General features: G+C 54.7%; 7 protein-coding genes across 28 annotated transcripts in view; 3 read left to right on the top strand and 4 right to left on the bottom strand.

The window, feature by feature from the left end:
* oxa1l (OXA1L mitochondrial inner membrane protein) overlaps positions 1-3,990 on the bottom strand; it is a 79,586-nt gene extending 75,596 nt beyond the window's left edge. For 11 of the 14 annotated variants that reach the window (XM_077588190.1, XM_077588196.1, XM_077588197.1 and 8 more), the window contains exons 1-5: positions 3,833-3,990; positions 3,457-3,592; positions 2,925-3,320; positions 520-2,799; positions 333-406 (exon numbers count right to left, since the gene is read on the bottom strand). The gene's annotated coding sequence lies outside the window, so the exon portion shown is untranslated. The remainder of the gene's footprint in view (positions 1-332; positions 407-519; positions 2,800-2,924; positions 3,321-3,456; positions 3,593-3,832) is intronic. The other 3 variants (XM_077588194.1, XM_077588195.1, XM_077588188.1) reach the window with 3 other exon arrangements.
* Positions 319-3,670, top strand: htra3b (HtrA serine peptidase 3b). 2 transcript variants are annotated; one of them, XM_077588205.1, is made up of 10 exons: positions 324-944; positions 1,669-1,789; positions 1,865-1,997; positions 2,062-2,151; positions 2,338-2,532; positions 2,607-2,639; positions 2,704-2,936; positions 3,004-3,102; positions 3,186-3,360; positions 3,513-3,670. In XM_077588205.1, exons 1-9 carry the CDS (start codon positions 542-544, stop codon positions 3,352-3,354), a joined length of 1,476 nt encoding a protein of 491 aa, XP_077444331.1. In that variant the 5' UTR covers positions 324-541; the 3' UTR covers positions 3,355-3,360; positions 3,513-3,670. The 2 variants fall into 2 exon arrangements, with proteins under 2 accessions (XP_077444330.1, XP_077444331.1); XM_077588204.1 differs by having other exon boundaries at positions 319-944; positions 1,669-1,997.
* On the bottom strand, positions 3,987-7,988 carry aadat (aminoadipate aminotransferase). Of its 3 annotated transcripts, XM_077588215.1 has the most exons (13): positions 7,807-7,988; positions 6,939-7,025; positions 6,356-6,524; positions 6,124-6,256; positions 5,993-6,067; positions 5,732-5,926; positions 5,023-5,171; positions 4,849-4,945; positions 4,707-4,768; positions 4,565-4,629; positions 4,357-4,463; positions 4,183-4,284; positions 3,987-4,102 (listed from the first exon to the last, which is right to left on the bottom strand). In XM_077588215.1, exons 2-13 carry the CDS (start codon positions 7,003-7,005, stop codon positions 4,061-4,063), a joined length of 1,263 nt encoding a protein of 420 aa, XP_077444341.1. In that variant the 5' UTR covers positions 7,006-7,025; positions 7,807-7,988; the 3' UTR covers positions 3,987-4,060. The 3 variants fall into 3 exon arrangements, with proteins under 3 accessions (XP_077444341.1, XP_077444342.1, XP_077444340.1); XM_077588216.1 differs by lacking the exon at positions 6,939-7,025 and having other exon boundaries at positions 7,807-7,987; XM_077588214.1 differs by lacking the exon at positions 7,807-7,988 and having other exon boundaries at positions 6,939-7,249.
* On the top strand, positions 7,329-9,094 carry ino80b (INO80 complex subunit B). The gene is made up of 5 exons (XM_077588219.1): positions 7,329-7,634; positions 7,813-7,993; positions 8,070-8,200; positions 8,292-8,458; positions 8,522-9,094. The coding sequence occupies exons 1-5, from the start codon at positions 7,595-7,597 to the stop codon at positions 8,984-8,986; spliced, it is 984 nt and encodes a 327-aa protein (XP_077444345.1). The 5' UTR covers positions 7,329-7,594; the 3' UTR covers positions 8,987-9,094.
* Positions 8,080-12,705, bottom strand: intu (inturned planar cell polarity protein). Of its 2 annotated transcripts, XM_077588179.1 has the most exons (16): positions 12,522-12,705; positions 12,011-12,308; positions 11,701-11,819; positions 11,543-11,632; positions 11,382-11,459; positions 11,116-11,302; positions 10,983-11,036; positions 10,852-10,914; positions 10,596-10,775; positions 10,430-10,525; positions 10,110-10,361; positions 9,846-9,937; positions 9,595-9,772; positions 9,388-9,518; positions 9,178-9,310; positions 8,080-8,946 (listed from the first exon to the last, which is right to left on the bottom strand). In XM_077588179.1, the coding sequence occupies exons 1-15, from the start codon at positions 12,542-12,544 to the stop codon at positions 9,199-9,201; spliced, it is 1,953 nt and encodes a 650-aa protein (XP_077444305.1). In that variant the 5' UTR covers positions 12,545-12,705; the 3' UTR covers positions 8,080-8,946; positions 9,178-9,198. The 2 variants fall into 2 exon arrangements, with proteins under 2 accessions (XP_077444305.1, XP_077444304.1); XM_077588178.1 differs by lacking the exon at positions 8,080-8,946 and having other exon boundaries at positions 9,077-9,310.
* On the top strand, positions 12,699-14,254 carry trmt10b (tRNA methyltransferase 10B). 3 transcript variants are annotated; one of them, XM_077588222.1, is made up of 7 exons: positions 12,699-12,993; positions 13,073-13,175; positions 13,321-13,454; positions 13,513-13,665; positions 13,722-13,800; positions 13,861-13,928; positions 13,989-14,254. In XM_077588222.1, exons 1-7 carry the CDS (start codon positions 12,850-12,852, stop codon positions 14,238-14,240), a joined length of 933 nt encoding a protein of 310 aa, XP_077444348.1. In that variant the 5' UTR covers positions 12,699-12,849; the 3' UTR covers positions 14,241-14,254. The 3 variants fall into 3 exon arrangements, with proteins under 3 accessions (XP_077444348.1, XP_077444349.1, XP_077444350.1); XM_077588223.1 differs by having other exon boundaries at positions 12,700-12,993; positions 13,324-13,454; XM_077588224.1 differs by lacking the exon at positions 12,699-12,993 and having other exon boundaries at positions 13,253-13,454.
* A 194-nt stretch (positions 14,255-14,448) lies between these two features.
* Positions 14,449-18,708, bottom strand: f13a1b (coagulation factor XIII, A1 polypeptide b). Of its 3 annotated transcripts, XM_077588170.1 has the most exons (15): positions 18,358-18,705; positions 17,794-18,006; positions 17,276-17,464; positions 16,969-17,217; positions 16,784-16,902; positions 16,613-16,720; positions 16,369-16,543; positions 16,164-16,302; positions 15,972-16,075; positions 15,815-15,903; positions 15,569-15,722; positions 15,219-15,494; positions 14,986-15,146; positions 14,767-14,903; positions 14,449-14,663 (listed from the first exon to the last, which is right to left on the bottom strand). In XM_077588170.1, the coding sequence occupies exons 2-15, from the start codon at positions 17,987-17,989 to the stop codon at positions 14,522-14,524; spliced, it is 2,238 nt and encodes a 745-aa protein (XP_077444296.1). In that variant the 5' UTR covers positions 17,990-18,006; positions 18,358-18,705; the 3' UTR covers positions 14,449-14,521. The 3 variants fall into 3 exon arrangements, with proteins under 3 accessions (XP_077444296.1, XP_077444294.1, XP_077444295.1); XM_077588168.1 differs by having other exon boundaries at positions 16,784-17,217; positions 18,358-18,708; XM_077588169.1 differs by having other exon boundaries at positions 16,784-17,217; positions 18,375-18,708.
* Between the last annotated feature and the right edge of the window lie 2,165 nt (positions 18,709-20,873).

Genomic DNA, 20,873 nt, shown 5'->3' with positions numbered 1-20,873 from the left:
TTCTAGTTGGCCCAACTTTGCAAAGCACCTCTGGCGTGGCCAAATATGGTGACCGGGAGCAGCGACTTGCCCTCGCTCGCACTTTGGTGCCACGCTCGTTGATTTTGGAGCGGCCGGCGTGATTACGGACGGCATTGACCTCGTTTAGGAAAACTTTACCCACCCGTAAAGTTTCATTTCCGAACCCGTTAAAAAAATAAATACAGCCTATGACCGAAGTCCGGCGTTGCGCGAGGACGAATGCATGTGCGGGGTGCTTTTTCTATGACCTTTCAAGTCTAACAAGGAGAGCGCCGTCACAGTATGTGAAAGTGGAGAATTGAAAACAGTACCTCCTCTGGGGCAGCCTCCTCCTCCTCCGCCTCCGCCTCCTCCTCCTCTCAAATTGTGGGATGGAAGTTTCCCACTACAGAGACAGGACAAAGCAGATTCTCAAACACATCCAGAGGTGGAGGCCGGAGGATGCGTTTGGCAGCAGGAAGCGCACCTCCGCCACCTCCAGCAACGCCGCAAACTCACCGTTTTTGACTCTCCGGCCGAAATGCGGGCGTGGGCGCTGCTGTGGGTTCTGCCGCTGCTTTGCCCAAAGGCGTCCCGGGGCGCAGAGTGTCCGTCCAGGTGCGACGTTAGCGCCTGCCCGAGTCCCGGCTGCCCCGGTGGCTACGCGCCGGACCGTTGCAACTGCTGCTTGGTGTGCGCCGCGGGCGAAGGGGAGCCGTGCGGCCGAGGGGACGACTCGCCCTGCGGCGACGGTCTGGAGTGCCGGAGGCCGGACCCCGGGGGCCGGGCTTTTTGTCGATGCAAGCTGGCTCGGGAGGTTTGCGGCAGCGACGGCAAGACCTACGCCAACGCGTGCCGGCTGAGGGCCGCCGGCAGGACGGCGCGGCTGCAGGGACTTCAGACCGTGGCCCAGGTTTCGACCGGAGCCTGTCACGGCGGAGCAGGTAGGTGGAGTGTCCGAAACGCGCCACGCCGGCATTTTCCTTCCGCGCTTTGAGTCCGATCCATTACAACTGGGGGGGAGATGAGTTGGATGTCCACAATTTAACTGTTGCCAGATAGGTAGGACTTGAGCGCTATGGTGGCGGACTGAAATTGACCAGGTGAAGGTCTTGGAATCGGTTTTGGGGGAATTGCCGCGTAGTGGTTTGGCCTTTACCTTTGGGCTCCGACGGCAGGCATTCCAGAGTGGCTGTGTTTTTGAAGGGGGGCCGCCGCAACAGCTGCCTCGCACATTTATTTGGGCAAATTCCACAATGACGGCAGCCGTTCTGCTGCTCCCTGACTCACTGAAAACAAGACGCAAGAAAGGCAGCCCGTGGGGAGGCCCGAGAAGCTTCGGCAAACTAGATGCTCTATTTTTGCAGTCCTGAATTGTACAGAGCGTTTGCCTCCTGATTCTGAGAATGCGCACCACAGAGACGGTTGGTTTCGCACGCTTTGACTCCTGTATTTTTAGTCCGCCACACCCTGGACATATGCATGTAACTATAAGGAAGGATAGTGATTAAAGGGAAACGGAAGGCAAGTCGGCCACAAGTTTGGGCTGGAAGGTTTTTCCGTGGCTGCTGCGCTTTCGAACAAAAAGAGGCCAAGCGGTGATCGCATCGACGGTGCTAGCAGTTGCGTCCAAGTGCGTTGAACTCATCAGCCCGCATTGTACTTCAGCCAGCTTCGGCGCCCTCGGCGCGAGCCAGGCCTCCATCAGTCCTCGATACAAGTTCAACTTCATTGCCGACGTGGTGGAGAAGATCGCCCCGGCTGTGGTCCACATAGAGCTGTTCCTCAGGTACGGTACGCGGGGCCGGCCGTTGACCGCGTGCGCACCGGTGGTCTTGGCTGCAGGGCGTTGTCCATCTTCTAGGCACCCCCTGTTCGGTCGCAACATCCCCCTGTCCAGCGGCTCGGGTTTCGTGATGTCTCGGCACGGCCTGATTGTGACCAACGCTCACGTGGTCTCCAGCGACTCGCCCGTCTCGGCTCGGCAGCACCTGAAGGTAAGGCCGCCGCCCACGGATGCGGGCGGGGTGGAAGCGCCCACGCCGTTATCTTCCGTTGAAGGTCCAGATGCGCGACGGCGACGTTTACGAAGCCACCATCAGAGACATTGACAAGAAGTTGGACATCGCCACCATTGAAATTCACCCTCAGGTTCGTTGGGATTCGGCCGCCGCTTGTCACTTCAGGAGCTCCGCCCAATACGGGTTGGGCTTCACGGTCTGCGGTCGTTGTCCCGGTGGCTTGTTACACTGGAGGACCGCCGAGTGAAGTCTTCCAGTATTGGGGGGCGTTCGGGCTCACGGTGGGCCGTTTGACTGGAGCCATTTTCCGTTCCAGAAAGAGCTCGCCGTCTTGCCCCTGGGTCACAGCGCCGACTTGAGGCCCGGAGAGTTTGTGGTGGCCATCGGTAGCCCCTTCGCCCTCCAGAACACGGTCACCACCGGTATCGTCAGTACGGCCCAGAGGGACGGCAAGGAGCTGGGCCTCAGGGACTCGGACATGGATTACGTCCAGACGGACGCCATCATCAACGTCAGGGTCCGCCGGCGTCGGGTCGTCCAAAGAGAAGAAGTCCTCGCATTTGATTTGTGTCTTCTGCTTTGCAGTTCGGCAATTCGGGAGGACCTCTGGTCAATTTGGTAAGGCCTCCTCGGTCTTCTCGGCTTCCGAACGCCATGCGAGTTGAGCGTGTCTTGTGTCGAGGACGGCGAGGTGATCGGGATCAATACCTTGAAAGTCGCCGCGGGAATTTCCTTCGCCATCCCTTCGGATAGGATCGTTCGCTTTCTCAACGACTCCCTGGACAAGCACGGCAAAGGGGACGGACGGGGGAGCGCGGGCGCGCTCCCCCGCCCGTCCCCGCGTCCGTCCTCTTCAGACGTCAGGCCGGTCAAAAAGCGTTTTGTGGGAATCAGGATGCTCACCATCACGCCGGCGTAGGTTCCATCGGGCGTGAGGAACGACACGGCGCGGCCTCTCCGACGCGGCTTTCTTCCTCCACAGGCTCGTTGAGGAATTGCGACAGCAGAGGGCCGACTTTCCCGACGTCCCCGGTGGCGGCATCTACGTCCACGAGGTGGTTCCTCACTCCCCGGCGCAGAAGTGAGCTCGGAAAGATGGCGGCGACGGCGAGCGAGACGGCCTAGCGGGATGACTGTCAACCTTCTTTTTTTTTGCACGTCCAGGGGCGGCATCAGGGACGGCGATATCATCGTCAAGCTGAACGGTCGCCCCGTGGTGAGCACGGCTCAGCTGCAGAGGGCGCTTCAAGAGGACACGGCCCTCCTGCTAGAGGTCAGGAGGGACAACGACGACTTGCTCTTCAACATCGAGCCGGATGTTATAATGCAGTAGACGACGGTGAGCCGCGAAATAAGTGCACGAAGGCACGCGACACAGAAAAAATAATATCAAAACCCACGATCATTTGCCGCGCCGCACTTTAGCGGTACTCACCGCCAACGTCTTACCCATCTTTGACACAGGCGATTGACATAGACTTGCTTTTTCAGGCACCTCGCGGACAGGACGAGCTTGGAGGGATTTAAGGAACGTCTTCCAACGGCGTTAAGAAGGAAAACTTCAGGATGAGCTGCAGGAAGGAAGTCAAAAAGACATTTGGGTTCGCCGTGACCGAGCTAGACCGTCAATAAACTCATTGCTCCTCGTCTGTCATTTTCCTGTTCTTCGCCACCTATGTATACACAAAGCGTTTCCCTTCCAGACGGCATGAACTCGCATTGACCCGGCAGTCTGCCAAAGTGACGGAAAAAGGAAGGGATCCCGCTCGCAAAATCTGACCGCTCGCTCGTTTTCCTAAAGGAATACGTACCTTGGTGCCGTGCGGTCGTTGACTTCTGCGGTCCATAATTTCTCACATAGCTTATATTTCATCTGCTTTTATCTCAGCAGAGCCCTTGCCTACAATAAAAAAAAGTAAAAAATCCAAAAAAAAAAAACACAAAAAAGGGAGGGGGAAATGCATGTATCTTTGATTAATTTATTGCTTGTGAATGTCAAAAGTGACGTCATTTCAAAATAGGATCCTGTTAAGTCTGCGTCATGAGTCCTCTCTGATCAGGTCGGCGAGGCGCCGGAAAGCCTGTCGGGAGAGAACGGAAACCATTCAGTTTTTTAGCACGTCGCCGCCCGGCACACACACACACACGCGCGAGAGAGTACTTCGTCAATCTGTTCCGGGGTGGCCAAGGAAAACGCCGCCCTGACGAAGGCACACGGCTCGTCGCTGTTGATCAAGAAAACGTCTCCCGGAACCAGCAGCACCTTTGCGGGAGGAGAGGAGATCAGGCCGAGTTGGCGCTAAACGGAGCGGCTGGTTTCGCCCTCGAAACAGACCTCTTTCTCCAAGGCCTTCTCCACGATGAGCCGCCGCGTGTCGCGGACGCCGGTGAGCTCGAGCCACAGGAACATCCCCGCCGAAGGGGCGTGCCACTTAGCCAAACCTGGCGACGTTACAAAAAATAAATAAAAATACAAACTCATCCCGTTCCAGGTAGCTGCCACGACACCACCATAAATTTTTGCGCCGCCATGAAGGGCGTACCTGTAAGCCACTTGTAAGCCGAGCTAATCATGGCGTCCCGCTGTTTTCTGTAGAACTCTATCACTCTATGGCAACAGGAATAAAATCTGTACCAGTTCACCTATTGGTCTTCTGTGCAAAGAAAAACAGGGGTGCCGCATACCCGTCTATGTGTTCAAGGAAGCCTTCTTGGCCCCAGCTGTGCAACACCTGCGACACCATAAGCTGCAGGACGTTTCAAACGCAGAGGATTAATCTTCACGTTGCCCGACCTCGACGAGCGTCACCGTTTTTGTATCGCCGACCTGCGTGAAGGTGCTGGTGTGCATGGTGGAGGCTTGAATGTGCAGCACCACCCGGTCCACCAGCGGCCTGGGCCCCGTCACAAAGCCTATCCTTAAGCTGCGACGGAGGAAAACCAGTCAGCGGGAGACCAAAAGTCGGGCTAACCGCTAACGGCGGCGGAGGATGACGATCACCCCGAAGACAGGATCTTGGAGAAGGAGTCCGTTCTGATGATCCGTCCGTCGACGTCCATGGAGAGGAAGGTGGGAGCCCAAGGTTTGTCAAATTGGAGGAAGTAGTAAGGGTCGTCTTCGATGATGAGCATGTCGTAAATTCTGGCGAGCTGGAAACCCAGATCCGACACCAAACGGTTAAGTCTGGTCCGCGTCTCGGCACTAGAAATGGTTCAAAGAGCCGAAAGTACTCCGCTTCAGGCTATTTCACGAGTATTAACAATTCAAAAGGAGTTGGGTTAGGGGGTGGGGTCCTCTAGACCAGGGGTCGGGAACCTTTTTGACGGAAAGAGCCATAAACAATTTATATTTGCAAATGTTATTCCTTGAGAACCATTCTCAAAATTTAAAAGGAAAAATACACTAAAATGTGTGCTATTTGTAGTAATGTCACCACTTTTAAAGTACAAACGTTCTCTGAGATCTTTTGACAACATTGTCGCGCTGTTGCTAATCAATGATAATCAATGGGAGTATGCATGCAGAAGAATCTAACGGAAAAAAAATGTTTAAAGCCGCACTAGAAGTAGTGTCGGCGCCACTGATGCATTCAGGACTGAGCTCTCAACAGCGGTTACCCGAGCCATAGGTTCCCTACCCCTGCTCTAGACCATCCGCATGACACATTGCTTGACTAATTTTGGCATGTACGCAAAGACAAGAACAGCACCTCGTAGACTTCTTTCTTCCTCTGCGCGGTCATGGACGCTCCCGTAGGGTTCCCCCCGTTGGGGATGGTGTAGAGGACTTTGGGTCTACGGCAGTCCGACGGGTCCCACCGGGACAAGACCTCCTTGAGGCCCGCCGGTATCATGCCGTGCTGATCGCTGGGGACGTTGACAATGTTGCAACCTAACGGCTGGAGCTGGGTTGCAAAGAAAAGCTTGAGCTGAAGAGCGTTTTGGCAAGAGAAGGAAGGGCAAGGTCTTACCGCCGCCAGTGTTCCGGGATAGGTGGGCGAGTCCAGGAGGACGTCATCTCCAGGGTTGACCAGCATCTCAAACACCTGGCAGAATGCAAAGACGCTGAAAAGGCGGCACTCCGTGAGAAGAAAGTCTGTACCTTGCAGAGTCCCTCCTGGCTCCCGGTGGTCACGCACATGTCCATTTGTCCCTGATCAGGTGCGTAGTTGGCCGTGGGCGGGTTGTGGAGTTCCTTCTGCAGGTTCTTCATCCACGTCAGCAGCTCGGGGATTCTGCGTCGAGGTGACACGTTTCTGAGGTGCCGCGTTGGCCTCACATTCACCCCAAAACGGGTTTTAAATTTCTCTACAGTCTCCAGCTCGGGGACTCACCCGCCGGAGGCGGAGTACTGGAGGGCCCTTTTCATAGTGGCTTCACCGAAGGTGAGCGCCGGGCCGTTCTTGACCGTGATGACGGCGGACTCGAAGGGGAAGGTGTCGGGGTTGGGCGCCCCGCCTGCCAGTGAAATCAGCGATGGGGGCGAGCGCTGTTGCAGCTCAGCTGGAGAAGCAGAGAGAAGAGAGCAGGACGAATTAAATGCAGTCCGCATATAGAATGTATTTACACAACTGTACCTTTTCCCCCCTAAATTTCACTGAACAAAATGCCCCATGGGAACTTTACGTTCAGTCTCGTCTGTAGGGGGCTTAAATATATCAAGGTTTGAAGAAAGCCCATCCTGAATTTTCATTGTTGGAAATATTTGATTTGTTATACAAAGTCCTCGTAGAGATGTACATTTTAGGTTAGATCTAGTTTGTTTTCTACTTCTAGACTCATGATCTATGGACGTTTTTCTTTAATTACATCTCAGTGTCTTGTTTGTGTATACATATTCCATTTTTATAAATGTTTGTTTGTGTGTATCTGTTCAATGAAAAAAATCGATAAACGTGACGTATACAGGACACTCACTCAGCATCCTGATTGGCGACGGCTTTCTTGCCGCACTAACAGCCGTGAGGAACCGAGCGTAATTCATGTTTGGTGTAGGCAGACTTTCTATGACAAAACAACAAAATCACCCAAGTTTGAAACGACGTAAAAAGTCAACTGCAATCCTAATGACAGACGCTCGGTGCGGAAAGTCAACATTGGCGCGTGCGTATGACGTCATTGACCTTGCGCGCTACCTCGACTATTACAATTAAGACTTTACGTTGTCTATTTGTAGCTTTTAGACACTCCGTATTTACAAACGGAAATTCAAACCATATATTCTAATATATAAAGCAACTCAGTCTGTCACCGGCAACAAAATTTAATCCAAAATCCGGCGATGCATGACGCCCCGCTGCCAGCAGGGGACAGTGAACGTCATACGAGCGACGGAAAAGTGCGGGTTTTTTTCCCCGGATGAAGAGACGTAACTCAATGTTGTTAGCAATAGCTTGGACCAACAGTTTTCCTTCTCGTACTAGCTATCATTTTGTTAGCCGATCAGTTGGATCGTTGTGGCCGCTAAGCACCCAATTTTGTGGTAGATGAAATAGCACTCTAGATCGCCTAAAGCTGTGGACTTGAGACTGAAATTTGCTGCCATGTAGACCAGCAAGCTCGTACTAATTTCAATGGGTAAAAGGAAAGACGTGATTCCGTACCGATTTCTCAGTGAGTATATTTGTTTTGATGCCAACACTGTGTATTTTCAACGACAGCATTGTACCAAAACAATAGGGATGCTTACAAAAATTCATTGCAAACTCTCACAATGTCATTTCACATTTGACAATCCTATTTTTGAACGGTTGTGAACAATCATCATAAGAAATGGTTTTGTTACCTGCAGGCGAAGGCAGCACGGGGCTGCATGGCGTTCACAAGCACAAGCATAAAAAGCACAAGCGGCACAAGAAGAAGCATCATGTCCTCTCCGAGGCGCCGGAGCCCGTCGCCGCCCCTCGTCCGCCGCCGCCGCCGCAACTGCGGCTTAAGATCAAACTGGGAGGACAGACGCTGGGGACAAAGAGGTGAGGTGAAGCGAAGCTAAGTGCCGGGCCACACTGGGCTCTCGCCTAGCTCTCAACTGTCGTTATCACTCACCAGCGTCCCCACCTTCACCGTGCACCCCGGCGTGGCCGGTCCTCCTTCACCGCTGACCATCGTGGACGATGATGACGACGACGACGAAGACGACGAGCCCTCCGTGCCTCTGGAGCAGTATCGGGCCTGGCTGGGTTCGTACGCGCCCCTGCCCGCCGCGTAAGCCGCGCCTGGATTGGAGCAAAAAAAAAATCACAACGGAAAATCGGTTTGTGCGTCGGTCAGACGAAGACAGCAACATGGCCACGTCGCCCCTGCCCGACGTGGACGCCATGCTGAGAGTGCCCGTGGACGAGGAGGAGAGGTGGCTAGACGCTCTGGAGAAGGGCGAGCTGGACGACAACGGCGAGCTCAAGAAAGAGGTGGACGAGTCACTGCTCACCACCCGGCAGGTGAGTCGGAGAAAGCCGACGGCCACCGGCGTTTTTTGCTCACCTGCTCTCCGTGCTCTTCAGAAAGCGCTCCTCCACAAGCAGCAGATCCAGCCTCTCCTGGAGCTGCCCATGGGCTACAAGGAGAAGGAGATGACCGCCGAGATGATGCAGAAGCGGGAAGAGCGCGCTCGCAAGCGGCGCCTGCAGGCGGCTAAGAAGGCGGAGGACAACAAGAACCAGACCATCGAGAGGCTTACCAAGACCAGCAAGGCCAAGATCAAGAGCATGCGAGAGAAGAAATCCAAGCTGAGTCACTGTCCCATGGTGCGCTACAGCGACTCGGCCCGAGGCGTGACCATCTCCTTCCCCGCGGGCGTCCCCGGACCCGGAGCCGCGCCGACCCTTCCTCCGCCGGCGTTGGTCGTGACCTGTGGCATGAGCGGATGCCTCAACCTGAAGAAATATAGCTGCTCCAAAACGGGTGTCCCCCTGTGCAGCCTGCAGTGCTACAAGAGGAACATGCAGTTGGTCCAGGGCGTCGCCTGAAACGCGAACGCGGCTCGCTGAAAAACTGCAACATCCAGAGTCAATGTGTTGTCAAATTAACGTGATGATTAAATACACTTTTCGTTCGTGTGTTTTTTTACAGCACGATTTAATGTTTCCATTCATTGTCTGTCCCGCTCTTTTTGCCGGCATCTCGGCCACCGATAACGTTAAGGAAGGGTTAGTTTTGCCTCTCCAAAGAAGCCATTGGGTCAAATGGCCAAGCCGTAGGAGAGTCTGAAGGCCATCTCCACGGGAATCTCTGGTACGGACTCGTGAAAACACACAAAGAACTCCTGAGGAACGGGTTCCAGCAACAATCGGCTGCGAGAGGGAGAAAGAGAAGGCAAAAGTCAGCGTTGTGGATTTAACGGAGAAAACCACGTCGGAAGCAGTCGTACCCTACGACCCAGTATGTCAGAGTGGGAGCGGCTTTCTTCTGGTCTGTCCAATTTTCCGGCCTGTACCGGAACAGGACTCCGTGCTCTCTGAGCGAACCCAAACCCTGACATCTTTTTGCCGCTAGCTCGCCCTAAAAAGAGGAGAGGGAAAAGGTCACTTTCCACTCGGGGTGACACAAAGTCATTTTGACTATCGGCTCCGCTTACTTGGGGGTTTTCTTGGAACGCTGCCCGGATGGAAAGACAGCAGTGGTAAAAGTTGCGGATGAGCGAACGGTGAAGGGTTCCGCCAAGCTGCGCCTCTTCCGTTGGCGGGGGCGCGATAAAGATTCCCTGAACTTTTTCCACCAGCACGTAGTGGAACAAGGTGTTCCCGGCGCTCGTTCTGACGGGATCATGACAGGATAGTCTAACTCACGGTGCATAAAACGCATAAGAAATTTGGAGGACATACGAACATGGAGTTAGAAATGTCGCCTCCGTCCTTCCGACTCAGGGTCTTCATCAGCGATCCCAAGTGGAACCTGTTGGGCTGCTTTCTCCACGGTACCTGATGAGAGTGGGGGCGTCTTATTTCTGATTTTCTGTTGGTTCAGTACTTTTATAATCACATTTTATTGAAGCTATTTGGTACTCTGGCGCCATCGTGTGGAATAATGTGTTTAATTAGCTTTCCTGGAATGCATTGAACATTTATCTGGGCACCCTTCACCCATCCTTACCTTGAAGATGCCTCCACTAGAATCAGGCGAGTCCCGTTGCCCACCCGAGATCCTCGCTGGAGAGCCCGGTCCAACGTCTACGGCCGCCTCGCCCCCGTAGTCTCGGGCTTTGTCCTTAAAGATGCTACCGCCCGAAGCCGGGCCGTCTTGCAGGAACCAGTCGGCGCACGACATGCGAGGAGAGGCGCGTATGCTCAGATGTTCCTCAACGTCCTCCTCCAGGGTCTCCAATCGCTGGAGCGTGGACTTCATCTGAGGATTTGGCCACAGTTAGAGTTCTGCTGCTTGCAGGAACCAACTAGTTTCTGCAAACGCCGCACCTGATCTACATAAACGCAGTCGGGTCCTGGAGACGCAGATGACGACGACGACGCGTCACTTCCAGCCTCCAGCAGAACACACTGCAACCAGAACCTCTGACGGGACACACGCAGTCAGAACCGCAGAGTACGGTGATGGTGAGTCACTCGGTGCACATGCACTCACCAGGCCCACGACGAGGAGAAAGTGACGACCTCGACTGGGCCGCAGGGGAAAGAGCTCCCGCCAGATGACCAGATGACCCGTCCGCCGCTGGGACTCCACGGGCAGAAGGCAGTAGTTGCGGACGTACCGACAGACGTCCAGCATATCGTCTTTGGGGAGATGGTTGGCGATCAGGTAGGACTGTCGGCGACAGGCATCGGCGCTGAGCCACTCGGTACTCTTTTGAAGAACCGTTACGGCGGACACTTGGACTCACCTTGTAGAAGAGACAAGAGCCCAGGATTGCGTAGAAACGCCTCAGGCCGAAAGAGTACTCTGACTGACGGGGGAAACAAATCCTATCCTGTCAAGTGGGAGATCCGCGTGGGACGACGGGCCAATGCTCACCATTTCTCCAAAATCAGACGCCTCAAAGTCAGTGAGAACGGAGTCCAGCTCCGTCTGTGAAGACACCGAAATATGGATCGCACGACAGCCAACTTTGAATGGCCACGGCGTAGGCGCAAATGTATCGTGGTACTTTGACTTGCGCAGGCAGAGGGAGGCACAACACGGCCGGTAGCCCGTCGAGGAAGACTCTCCCGGAGACGTCGCGGGACGGCGCCGAGGGGGCGCTCTCTGGGGAGCCGGCTGGCCGGATGAGCTGCTGGAAGAACAAGGAGAAGAACTGGTCCAGCTGTGGCTTGTGTTCTGGATTGCAGAAAGCCCTGAGGAAACACACCCGCAAAACACGAGGCTGAAACAAAAGACCAGACGATGACTCCTTTCAGTTCGCGCGCCACCCACTTGCTCAAGGATCCAAACATGATTTTTATGGTCTGCACGGCACCGCCGACCAGCGACCGCAGGCACAGCAGCGGTACGCTGCGAGGATATTTCACAACAAACCATCTTGTGGGGGAATGTACCAAAAAAAAATAAACGACACCATCTTTCTATGCGCGTACCTCTCAGCGGGAAGCCCGACAACAAGGAGAGCATCACCTTCCTTCCAGTAGCCCACGTGGACCAGGTGCTCGTCCATCAGCAGCGTTGAACTGCAGGAGAGTTTCCGCGCGTGTTGAAGCCACGGCCGGCCGGGTGAAAGCTCGGGTGAATGCAGTACCTGACGATGTGACCTCCCGTGACGTTCTCCAGCATGTCGCACAGCGTTAGGAAGATCCCTCGGGCGCCCTTGAGCCGAGCGGACGCCTCCGACGACGGGTATAGGTACAAGATCTCCTCCTACGCACACCGGAGCATAGCCAATAACTTTTTTTTAACAAATGCATGCACTATGTGGTGAAAGCTTTAAATCTCATTTTACTTGTATAATGACAATAAAAGCATTCAATTCAATTCAACCATTTCTTCACTCGTCTTATTCTACTGGTAACTAGGCATAGTACATCCCCACATTGCCCAACTGTACAGACCTCCACATGGACGTCTTCCTTTTGCTCCGGGTCATCCATCTTAAGCGACAGGTACATGAGTCCATGCGGGACCCAGCGGACGGGCCTCTGTAGTACCGCTTCGTCTTCCCCGTCCAGCAGACCCGAGAGAGGGATGACCGGCACAGAGACCTTAGCCCGACGACTCGTACTGGGCAATTCAAGCTGTGGTGTGGACATTTTGGAGGCTTTTCTCGCGTCTCTTTGAGCCCGTGACGCTAGCCAGTTCTGCTCCACATAAAGGAGCTTTTTGTCGACGTCGTCCAGCCATTCGGGGTGACTGGGAACAATGGTTTATATGTTGGGGCGTCACAAAACGATACATAATTGCAGCGGCATTTTTTGACATAACACACAGTAGGCCAAAGAACAGCGAATGTAAAAAAAGGCCATTTTTAAAGCAACTCTGTCTCGGCTAACAACAGGTGTTTGTTTATCTAAGCTAATGAGCCGCCGAACAATTTTTCGTGTTTTTCGTTACTTTCTTACTTACTCGTTTGTTGTCGACGTAGCCATATTGTCCACACGATGCCCGGAGACTCTTCAAAACAAATTTTCAAATATTTCCACCGTAAATTTCATTGTAGGCTTCTAAATTTGCTATTTTGTAAAGATGCTTGTGATGTGCCGCTTCAGGAAAAAAATTACCGCCAGCTGCTCTTGAAGTGCCGGCGGAAGTGACATCACATACACGCGACAAACACGCGTTTCGCTTTTTGCCTGTGTTTACCTTTTTTGGTTTCATTTTTGCAGAACGTCGAGCGCGATAAACTACTGGCATTTATGCTAGTGTTGTAAATGTATCGTTTATTACCCCCAACATGACGCAAATTGCATCCGATTCGAGTGAAGAGCGGACAAATGGAGTTATGGAGATGATGGAACTGCTTTATATCGACGTGCTGGAGAAAGAAGAGGAAAAAGTTTTGCAGGACGCAGTTCAGACAGAGAACCCCCACTTTTCAGTACGTTTCAACCCACTGATTATCAAACCAGAGTCAACAAATAGTTTGACAGAAGCATCCGTTTGCTTTGTTTCATTAGAAGAACGTGTTGAGGAAGCAGCGACACTGGGAGAGAAAGCTGGCTGCCAAGAAAACGAGAAGAAAAGAGGAGAAACTGAGAAGAAAGCTTAACAAGTGCTCAGGTAAAACGTTTCAGTACCAATGACGAATATAAACGTCCAATAGTCTTTCAATGAGTAGACCTCCAATCCATTTGAAGTATCGGAAGCATCGTTTCCAAGCTTCCACTTCGCATGGCTTGGACGTCTAAGGCCGTCATTGTGTCAGAAGTAGACGCAGAGCACCCTGAAATCCGCAAGCGTGTGACGAAGGCCGTCGCCAAAGAGCGCCTGGCCGAGGCTCGCTCCAACGGCGTCAAAGTGTGCGTGGACCTGGGCATGAGCCACCGCATGTCCGACAAGGTACGCCGAGTCCTCTCCTTGAAATTCTTTCCATTTTTCAAAACGCCAACTGCCGCAGGAGACCAGCCGTCTGGCGGCACAGTTGCGGCGGCTTTACGGCGCCAACAAACGGGCGAGCAGACCCTTCCACGTGTTCCTGACCGGCCTCCGGGAGGACAGTCGTCTCCTGGCAGAATGCGTCCGCATGAACGACGGCTTCCTGAACTACGAGGTGAGTCTCGGCCTCGGTGTAGTCACTCGCCATTCTGACTGACGCGCTTCTCGCAGATGGAAAGAACGGAGCAGAACTGCCTGGACCTTTTCCCCCCAGAGAGCGTGGTCTACCTGTCCCCCGACGCAGAAGAAGGTGGTTTTGTCGTACAGTGACGCACGCATGAGACCCGCACACTCATTGGTGTCCTTGCAGCTTTGGAGCGAGTGGAGCACGACAAGGTCTACGTTGTCGGCGGGCTGGTGGACGAAAGCGTGCAAAAGGTATTTGGAAGTCAAGCTGGAAACGCCACGTCGGACGAACCCTGACACACTGGCCCGCAGGCGCTGAGCCTGCGCAGAGCCCAAGAGCTTGGGGTCCACGCGGCGAGGCTACCAATTGACGAACACATGCGGAAGACCCCGAACGACAAGAACTTCCACTCGAAGATCCTGGCGGTCAATCAAGTCTTTGACATCCTCCTCACGGTGTTCCAGACCGGCAGCTGGACAAAAGCTCTGGGCGATTGCTTCCCCCGGGCGAAGGGTTACGTCGTCCCGCAAAGTGACGGTCACGGCGACGCATTACGCCAATAAAAATTAAAAAAGTGGCTTACGCGTCTTTATTGATTTGCTTTGTGATCAGTGTTGCTCAATGAAGGAACTTTAGGACTTTCACATCCCTATTCTGGCTTTTCTAAACAAGCGTTTAGTGTGGTCTAGAAAGCCTCGAGAAGCTAGGCTAGGTCTAGCTTACTCTAAGCGAGTCACAGCAAAAAAGTAAATAATTAAAAAAAACGCTTGACACGAGCATCTGCCAGTCCTTTATTTGGTTGGACCATAACGAGACCACGAGGCGCCAGACCGACCGCATTTCCTCAGGCCTCCACGGTGAACGTGAACTCGCCCTGCACCTGCCTGAGAGCGGGACAGTCCAGCGTGGCGATCAGGCTGGTGGTGCCCGGCCTCTGCGGGGTGAAGGACTGGCTCCAGGTGAGGGACGCGCCCGCCGAGATGAGCCTGCGGGCAGAAGACAACCGGGAGCCATTTAGCGCGGCAAAAATAAACGAGGCACGGAACGAAAAGCCACACGGACGCCTGGAAAAATGGCCGGAACGCTCACCGGTAGTATTTAAACTTGGGAAGCATGAGCCCCGCCCCTTCCACGCGAATGTAGACATCCTCCAAGTTATCGGCCAACGGGTTTGTAAACTCCACCGTGGCAATCATTTCCTCGTTGACCTTGGCGGTGCCCGTCACCTGGGTGAGGATTGGGCGCAGCGGGTGAGCGCGCCGAGCGGGCCACGGAAAAAGGGCGCGTCCACGGGCGGGCGCCGAGCACCTTGACGCTGATTTTGGGATTGCGCAGGCGGATGATTTTCATGGCGCTGACGATCTGTCCCGTCTCGGTCACTTTGCCCGTCACCATGAAGTGCAGGTTTGACTGCTCCACCAGGGACCGCATGTACTGCTTGGCCTCCACCGTCACGGACTCCTTGGCGCCTGCGGACCGCAACCACGTAGCACTCGGGGTTTTTTCCTCGGTCACTGTAATTGTCCCGCGTGCACGCTTACTGGCGGACGGTCCGATTTTGACGCTGGGGGTGGTGAACAGGAACTCGGAGCTGACGACCCCCGTGTAGTAGATCACGCTGCCGCTGACGAACGCTTCCACCGTACGCCGGCGGTCGCTGCGATTGACCAATTTCAGCTTGAGCTCAAAGTCGTCCCCGACGTTGACTTCCACGTTGGACAGAATCAGGTCCACGTCGGCCGGAGGGAGCTGGGACTTCTCCCTTTGGCAGTTGTACGTCTCCGCTTTCTCCAGGACCGTGCGTTCCTCGCCGCCGCCTTCGCGACGTTTAGGAGGACGCGTTACGTCACCCAGGCGGAAAAGCGGCAGAGCCGGGCGGCGTCTGGCCCACCTTCGGGGAACTTGTACTGATCCGTGATGTCGCGGGAAGTCTGCGCGCCGGGAGCTTTGGTCAAAACCTTTCGGCCCACGTGGGTGCGATTCACCTTGACCGGCTCCAAGGTGCCGTCTTTGCGTCGGGAATAAAACACCATGTCGCTGTTCACCTGCGGGTGTCTGTAATGAGGTGCCTTCCGTGCTCGCCAAAGGAACGCCCCGGCTCCGTCGAGTACGCAAAACCAGGTTAACGCCAACCCACCTCGGCGAATACGAAGGGTGCGTCGAAGGGGAAGCAGATTTCGCCGTGTTTGATGGCCCGGACGGACGCCGGGCCGCACCTGTACAAGCCTGAAAGGCCAGCGGCTGCGTTGGCGCCACGTGGTCTCAAGAGTCCGGCGCTCTGGATCCCGGCTTACCGTCGCTGGTCTCCTGCGGCGTGGCGTCCACCACTTGCCAACCTCCGAAGCCGGCCGGCAGGTCCGGTCTGGACATGTAGCACTCGTTCCAGCAGTGATAGTTCCTAGCGAGGCAGGCGGGCACGCTTGAATAGGTTTGGAAATATTTACCCAGGGTCGTGGACTTTCCCAGGAGGTGGCTAGGGGTCGAACCAGATGGAGTCCCGGGTGTTGCTACGATCCACTCGGCCGTTTTCGTCCAGGATGATGTCAGATCTCAGGTTTCCGTCGTTGTCGTGGGCAGAGTAGTAGTTGGTGACCACTCGCGACGGGAGGCCCAGGCAGCGCAGGACTGGCCCAAAGCAGAAGAGGTCGGTTACCCGGAAGGAAGTCCCGGCGATTTCGCCATCCCGCTCACAGGTGTTGAAGACGGCGGCGTAGACCCAGCACTGAGCGTAGCACACGGGCATCTTGCTATTGGCGTAGGTCAGGAGGATTTCGGTGCTGCCGGTCCAGGCGGTGGGCGCCACCCCGTAGGTGTAGTCGCCGCCCCAGTTCCCCACCAACACGCCGTCGTCGTCGCGAGAGTCCAGCTGCGTTGGTTGCCGTCTTTCAAAAGGTAACCCCGAAACAATCTCACCCTGCCGTCGACCATCTCTCACCATGGCCGAAGCCTTTCTGGCCACCTTGACGGGATCCCCTCGATTGATGAGGGGCATCTGCGATCTGTCCAAGATGTACAGGCAGGCGTCCAGAACTCCGTGGTTGAACTGGAGCCAGAAGAAACGGGGACGTTACGAACCGGGTGGGCCGGAAAACCCCGGGCGGAGCACCTGGCCGTAGTTCCAGCGTCTCTCGGCGACGTCGTCGTGGGAACCGTGGTAGACGATTCCCGTCTCGGCCAGCACGCACTCCTCCCTCTCGGCGTCGTCGTTCAGGAACACGGCGTCGTCTGAGGGAAACGCTTTGGAAAAGCCGCCGGCCCAAGACGGACGGCTCAAAAGCCACGCAAACTCACCCGCCGCCCACGGGTTGAAGAGAACGTAGACGTAGCGGCTCCGATCCCTCCGGGTCCTGCGGATGCCGTACGGGGTGGCCACGGCCACGTACAACTGGTACTTGCCCACGATGCAGTTGGCGGCCGGCGTCACGCCCACGGTGAGCGCGTTGTCGTCGGTGCGGACCACCCGCCCCGGCCAGGGGCTCTGCTCGTCCCCGTCGGGGAAGACTGGGATGTAGGTGTTCTCGCTGTACTGGGGACTGGAGCCTGGGGGGGAGGTTAGAATCAGCTAGGGGGCCACTCCACGGCGCCCCCGCCCACTCACCGATGACAAACTCCACCGCAATCTTGTCCCGGCCGGGATTGTACGGGCGGTTGAAGGTGATGTTGACTTGGAACTCTTGACCTCGACGCACGATGAGGTCGTCGGAGCTGAAGGGCGCCGTGCGATGGAGGATCTTATTGTCCCCGTCACGTTTCTTCATCATGTCCACGTCCCAGATATCCAGGAACTCTGCAGAGACGCACGGCGCGGTCAGATCGGAAAAAACTTTTTCCGGACGATCACGCTGGAGTAGGAACTCCCAAAATATGGCCTGTCAATCCCGCGCCCATATCTCAGCGCCCGTGACAGGTTGCCGGAATTCCGCTTTGCCCGTCAATCGCGCCGTCACTCATCTTGTCAGGCGCACGCCTGTTTGCCAAGAGATAAGAAGCGGAGCCGGCGGCTCGGGGAAATGAGCCAATAGCAACGGGCTGGACCTTTGGGCCTTTGCATTGAAAACTGGACCGAGCCACAACCGGAATTGTTCGCAAAAGTACAATCACTCGGGCGGTCCTCACCAGTCAGAGGCGGAAGTCCCCTCGGGCCAAGCGCGCCGAAAAGCTCAAACTCGGGGATGTCCGACTCGTCCCAGTTGGACTTGGCGGCCGGGGCGGCGGCCCGCCCGCGACTGCTCACCTTCGGGGGCGGTCCGGCGGGAGCCGGGGGGGGCGCCGAGGGTTCGGCGGCGACGGCTTGAGCGGACATGTCGGCCATGTGTCACGCGCAAAGGACTGCAAGAGAGAGGAGTGGCTCTTGTTGCAGTTTTACAGATTCTGAATGGGGTTGAGGTCAGGGGATTTTTCAAAACATGTTTTTTTACAGCAAAGTTATGCTAGCACCACCGCAACCTGACTCCAACTTTGGCGTTGTCTCGCCCGTCTGCCATTAGTTAAGGGCGTCAACGCTTGGCATTCGTTTTAGCGACACACATGCTGACAATTATCCTCTCTGAATAACAACCTCGTGTCCAACAAACCCGAATGAATTCTGGGAGTCGGTAAAGTTTTGTCATTCAGAGTACAAAGAAAAGTGGCATTTATTCATTTGCGGGAGACCAAAACGGACACACCATCGAGACTTACCTGAAATCAGGAATTACCTGGACGATGTCTAGAACCAAAGTTTGGGGATCACGACTGACGGAATGAAGACCACGCCTAGACCTCGGAAATGTCTCGTGAACCAAGACCCGTCTGGAGCGTCCGACGCGATGGGATGCCAAGACCGGCCTTAAAATGGGCTGACAGAGGGTCTCCAAGTGTGGACGCACCTTGGTGAAAGACGGAACGCTTTCGCCCACCCGCTCACACACTTGTGTTTAAATAGCCTGTGTGTGTGACAGTGGGCCGGACCCCACAGAAGGGTGGGACGTGAGAAGGACATGTGGAATCTGAGGTCTGGCCACGGGCGCTCCTCCGGTTGCCAGGAGAGACCCGTTTGACAAACATTCTTTTCACGTACGGAAAAGGGCGCTGACGCAAAGCGCCATGACAATTCCGGCCGGTTTGGCTTCACCGCCACCCGTTTCCCGCAGTTGGGCGGCCGAGGTTTACTTGTCGACGGGTCATTCGTCACGCTAATTTCCACCAGACTTCATCTGAATTGTGCTTTTGAGGCCAGGCCCATTCTGTTGGACCAAAATATCTCCACGGAGATGACTGCTTGGCAGTTGGAGAAAATGAAACAAGGGCGGTGGTACGGCTTAAAATAAAAAACACACAAAGCAGGCTTCTATTTCTTTAAGCCCGAGAGGACACGTAGCCCCGAAGCAGACGACAAGCAGAATGAGACGGTTTTTACGCCATTTTGACCACGGAACTGCAAGAAGCCTCAGTGAATGAATGAGGCAAGGGAAGTAGTTCCACTTATGTCCACAGGAGGGCAGCATTGCAACACGACTCGGTAGAAGATGATCGTAGGAAATTTGTTTTTTGTTTTGTTTGTTTGTAGCATGTTGTAAAGGGAGTAAAGATGCACACACGTTGCCCAAAGCACACACCTAAAGCCCAAAGCATTTCGCAATTACCACCGCGGGGGGTCTCGTCCACCCCGAGAGCGGCCCCAGTGCTCTGACAAGGAAATTACGAGTGTGGATAAGAGCTCTACGTCTTGCTCCAAAGGCCCGTTTTGACAGCAGAATGGGCCCATGCAAAATTCCAAATGGCTGGTGTGCAATCATCCCGGAGATAATTAGGGAGTGCTGCAAACACGCTTTTCAATGCGCAATTGGCACGCCGCCTCCTTCAAATGTGCCGGACGGGATGTTCATGGGAGGGGGGGAAAAAAAGAAAAGAAATCCATGTATTTCCACAACAAGCGATGTGGAATCAGCCAGCGTTTATCGTGATTGGAGGGCCTCTTTTATGATTTATTGACAGTCGGGCAGACGGAGCGCAAATAGCGCAAAGCCGCCGCTCCCTTCAGACGGAAAGCGCTTTTGGAAAAACCAAGGATGGCGGAAAGGGAGGCTTGGTCGTGAGAGACCTGCTTTAAAAATGAACTCTTTTTAAAATGGAGTAGCCTTGGCGTGTAGCCATTTCATCAGTGAAAAGAAGCTAACCCATCCACCAATGGAATGGACGCCGATTTCCGTCGGTGGCACAAAAGAGTCAACGCGCTTTGGAGGCGGGCTCGCGCGACCATGGTTTTCTGTCTCCCCCCAATGAAAGGGGTCCCCGCCTCCCTCTCGACAGCAAAGCAACACTTAAATTGCGCATTTGAAAAAAAGGCCTCAGTCGGAATGCTAATCAGGAAATGAAAAATAAACCTTGCAGGCACTTCCATATTAATGGAGGCTTTAAAGCAACATCCCATTTGCGTCCTCGCCGGGTCAAGTGAAGGAAGAACTCAACCTGGCTGGATAGACCATTATTCAAATCAGCCCCGACAGACCTTAATAGAATCAGCCTAACCATTAGCTTGTGTGTGTGCGTATGTGTGTGTTTTTGCTGGCTGTACAAGTGAATGCGCAGCCCACGTTTCATCAAAAATAAACCTCTCAGCCAACCTTAAAAGCTTGCAAATGAGAGACAATCAGGGCAGCGGGAACGAATGGCAATCACGGCCAGGCCCTTCTTGACCGGTTTGGCCGTCGCCGTTAGCCATGGTCGTTGGAGCCGGTAAAGAAAGTGTTTGAAAAACGTGGCCAGATTTTGAGATTCTTTCTGGAACGTGCTCCTCTATTATACGTCAAGCCAGAGTTTGGCAGCGGCAGCTTGGGTGCCTCGACGGTTCCTGAAAAGGCGGGCAAACTCCAGTGAGCGAGCGAGCGAGCGAGGACTCGACGCCGCCGCGGATGACGAATCCCCCTCCGGACGTCATCCTTTCCGGTTGAGTGCGTCCGTGGGCCGGAGCCAGGTCCTGGAATCTAGCTAATGAGACTTCCCCCACCCGCCCCTCCGAGTGCTGCCGGTCCCTCATTGGCGGAGCGTCCGGCGCGGGCTGAGCCCATTGGTCGACGGAGCCGGCGTTAGCAGCGAGGATGCTCGGGCTAGTTCCCAAATGAAAAAATAATGAAGGCCACTTGACATCATTCTTCGACGCTATCATTTCATCAAGCCATTTGAACTCGGCGAGTCAACATTTTGGTTCTTTTTGG

This window comes from Stigmatopora argus, chromosome 20 (assembly GCF_051989625.1).
Source record: "Stigmatopora argus isolate UIUO_Sarg chromosome 20, RoL_Sarg_1.0, whole genome shotgun sequence".
Taxonomy (NCBI): domain Eukaryota; kingdom Metazoa; phylum Chordata; class Actinopteri; order Syngnathiformes; family Syngnathidae; genus Stigmatopora; species Stigmatopora argus.
The sequence above is the reverse complement of the archived record's forward strand: the minus strand, read 5'-3'. Positions and strand labels throughout refer to the sequence as shown.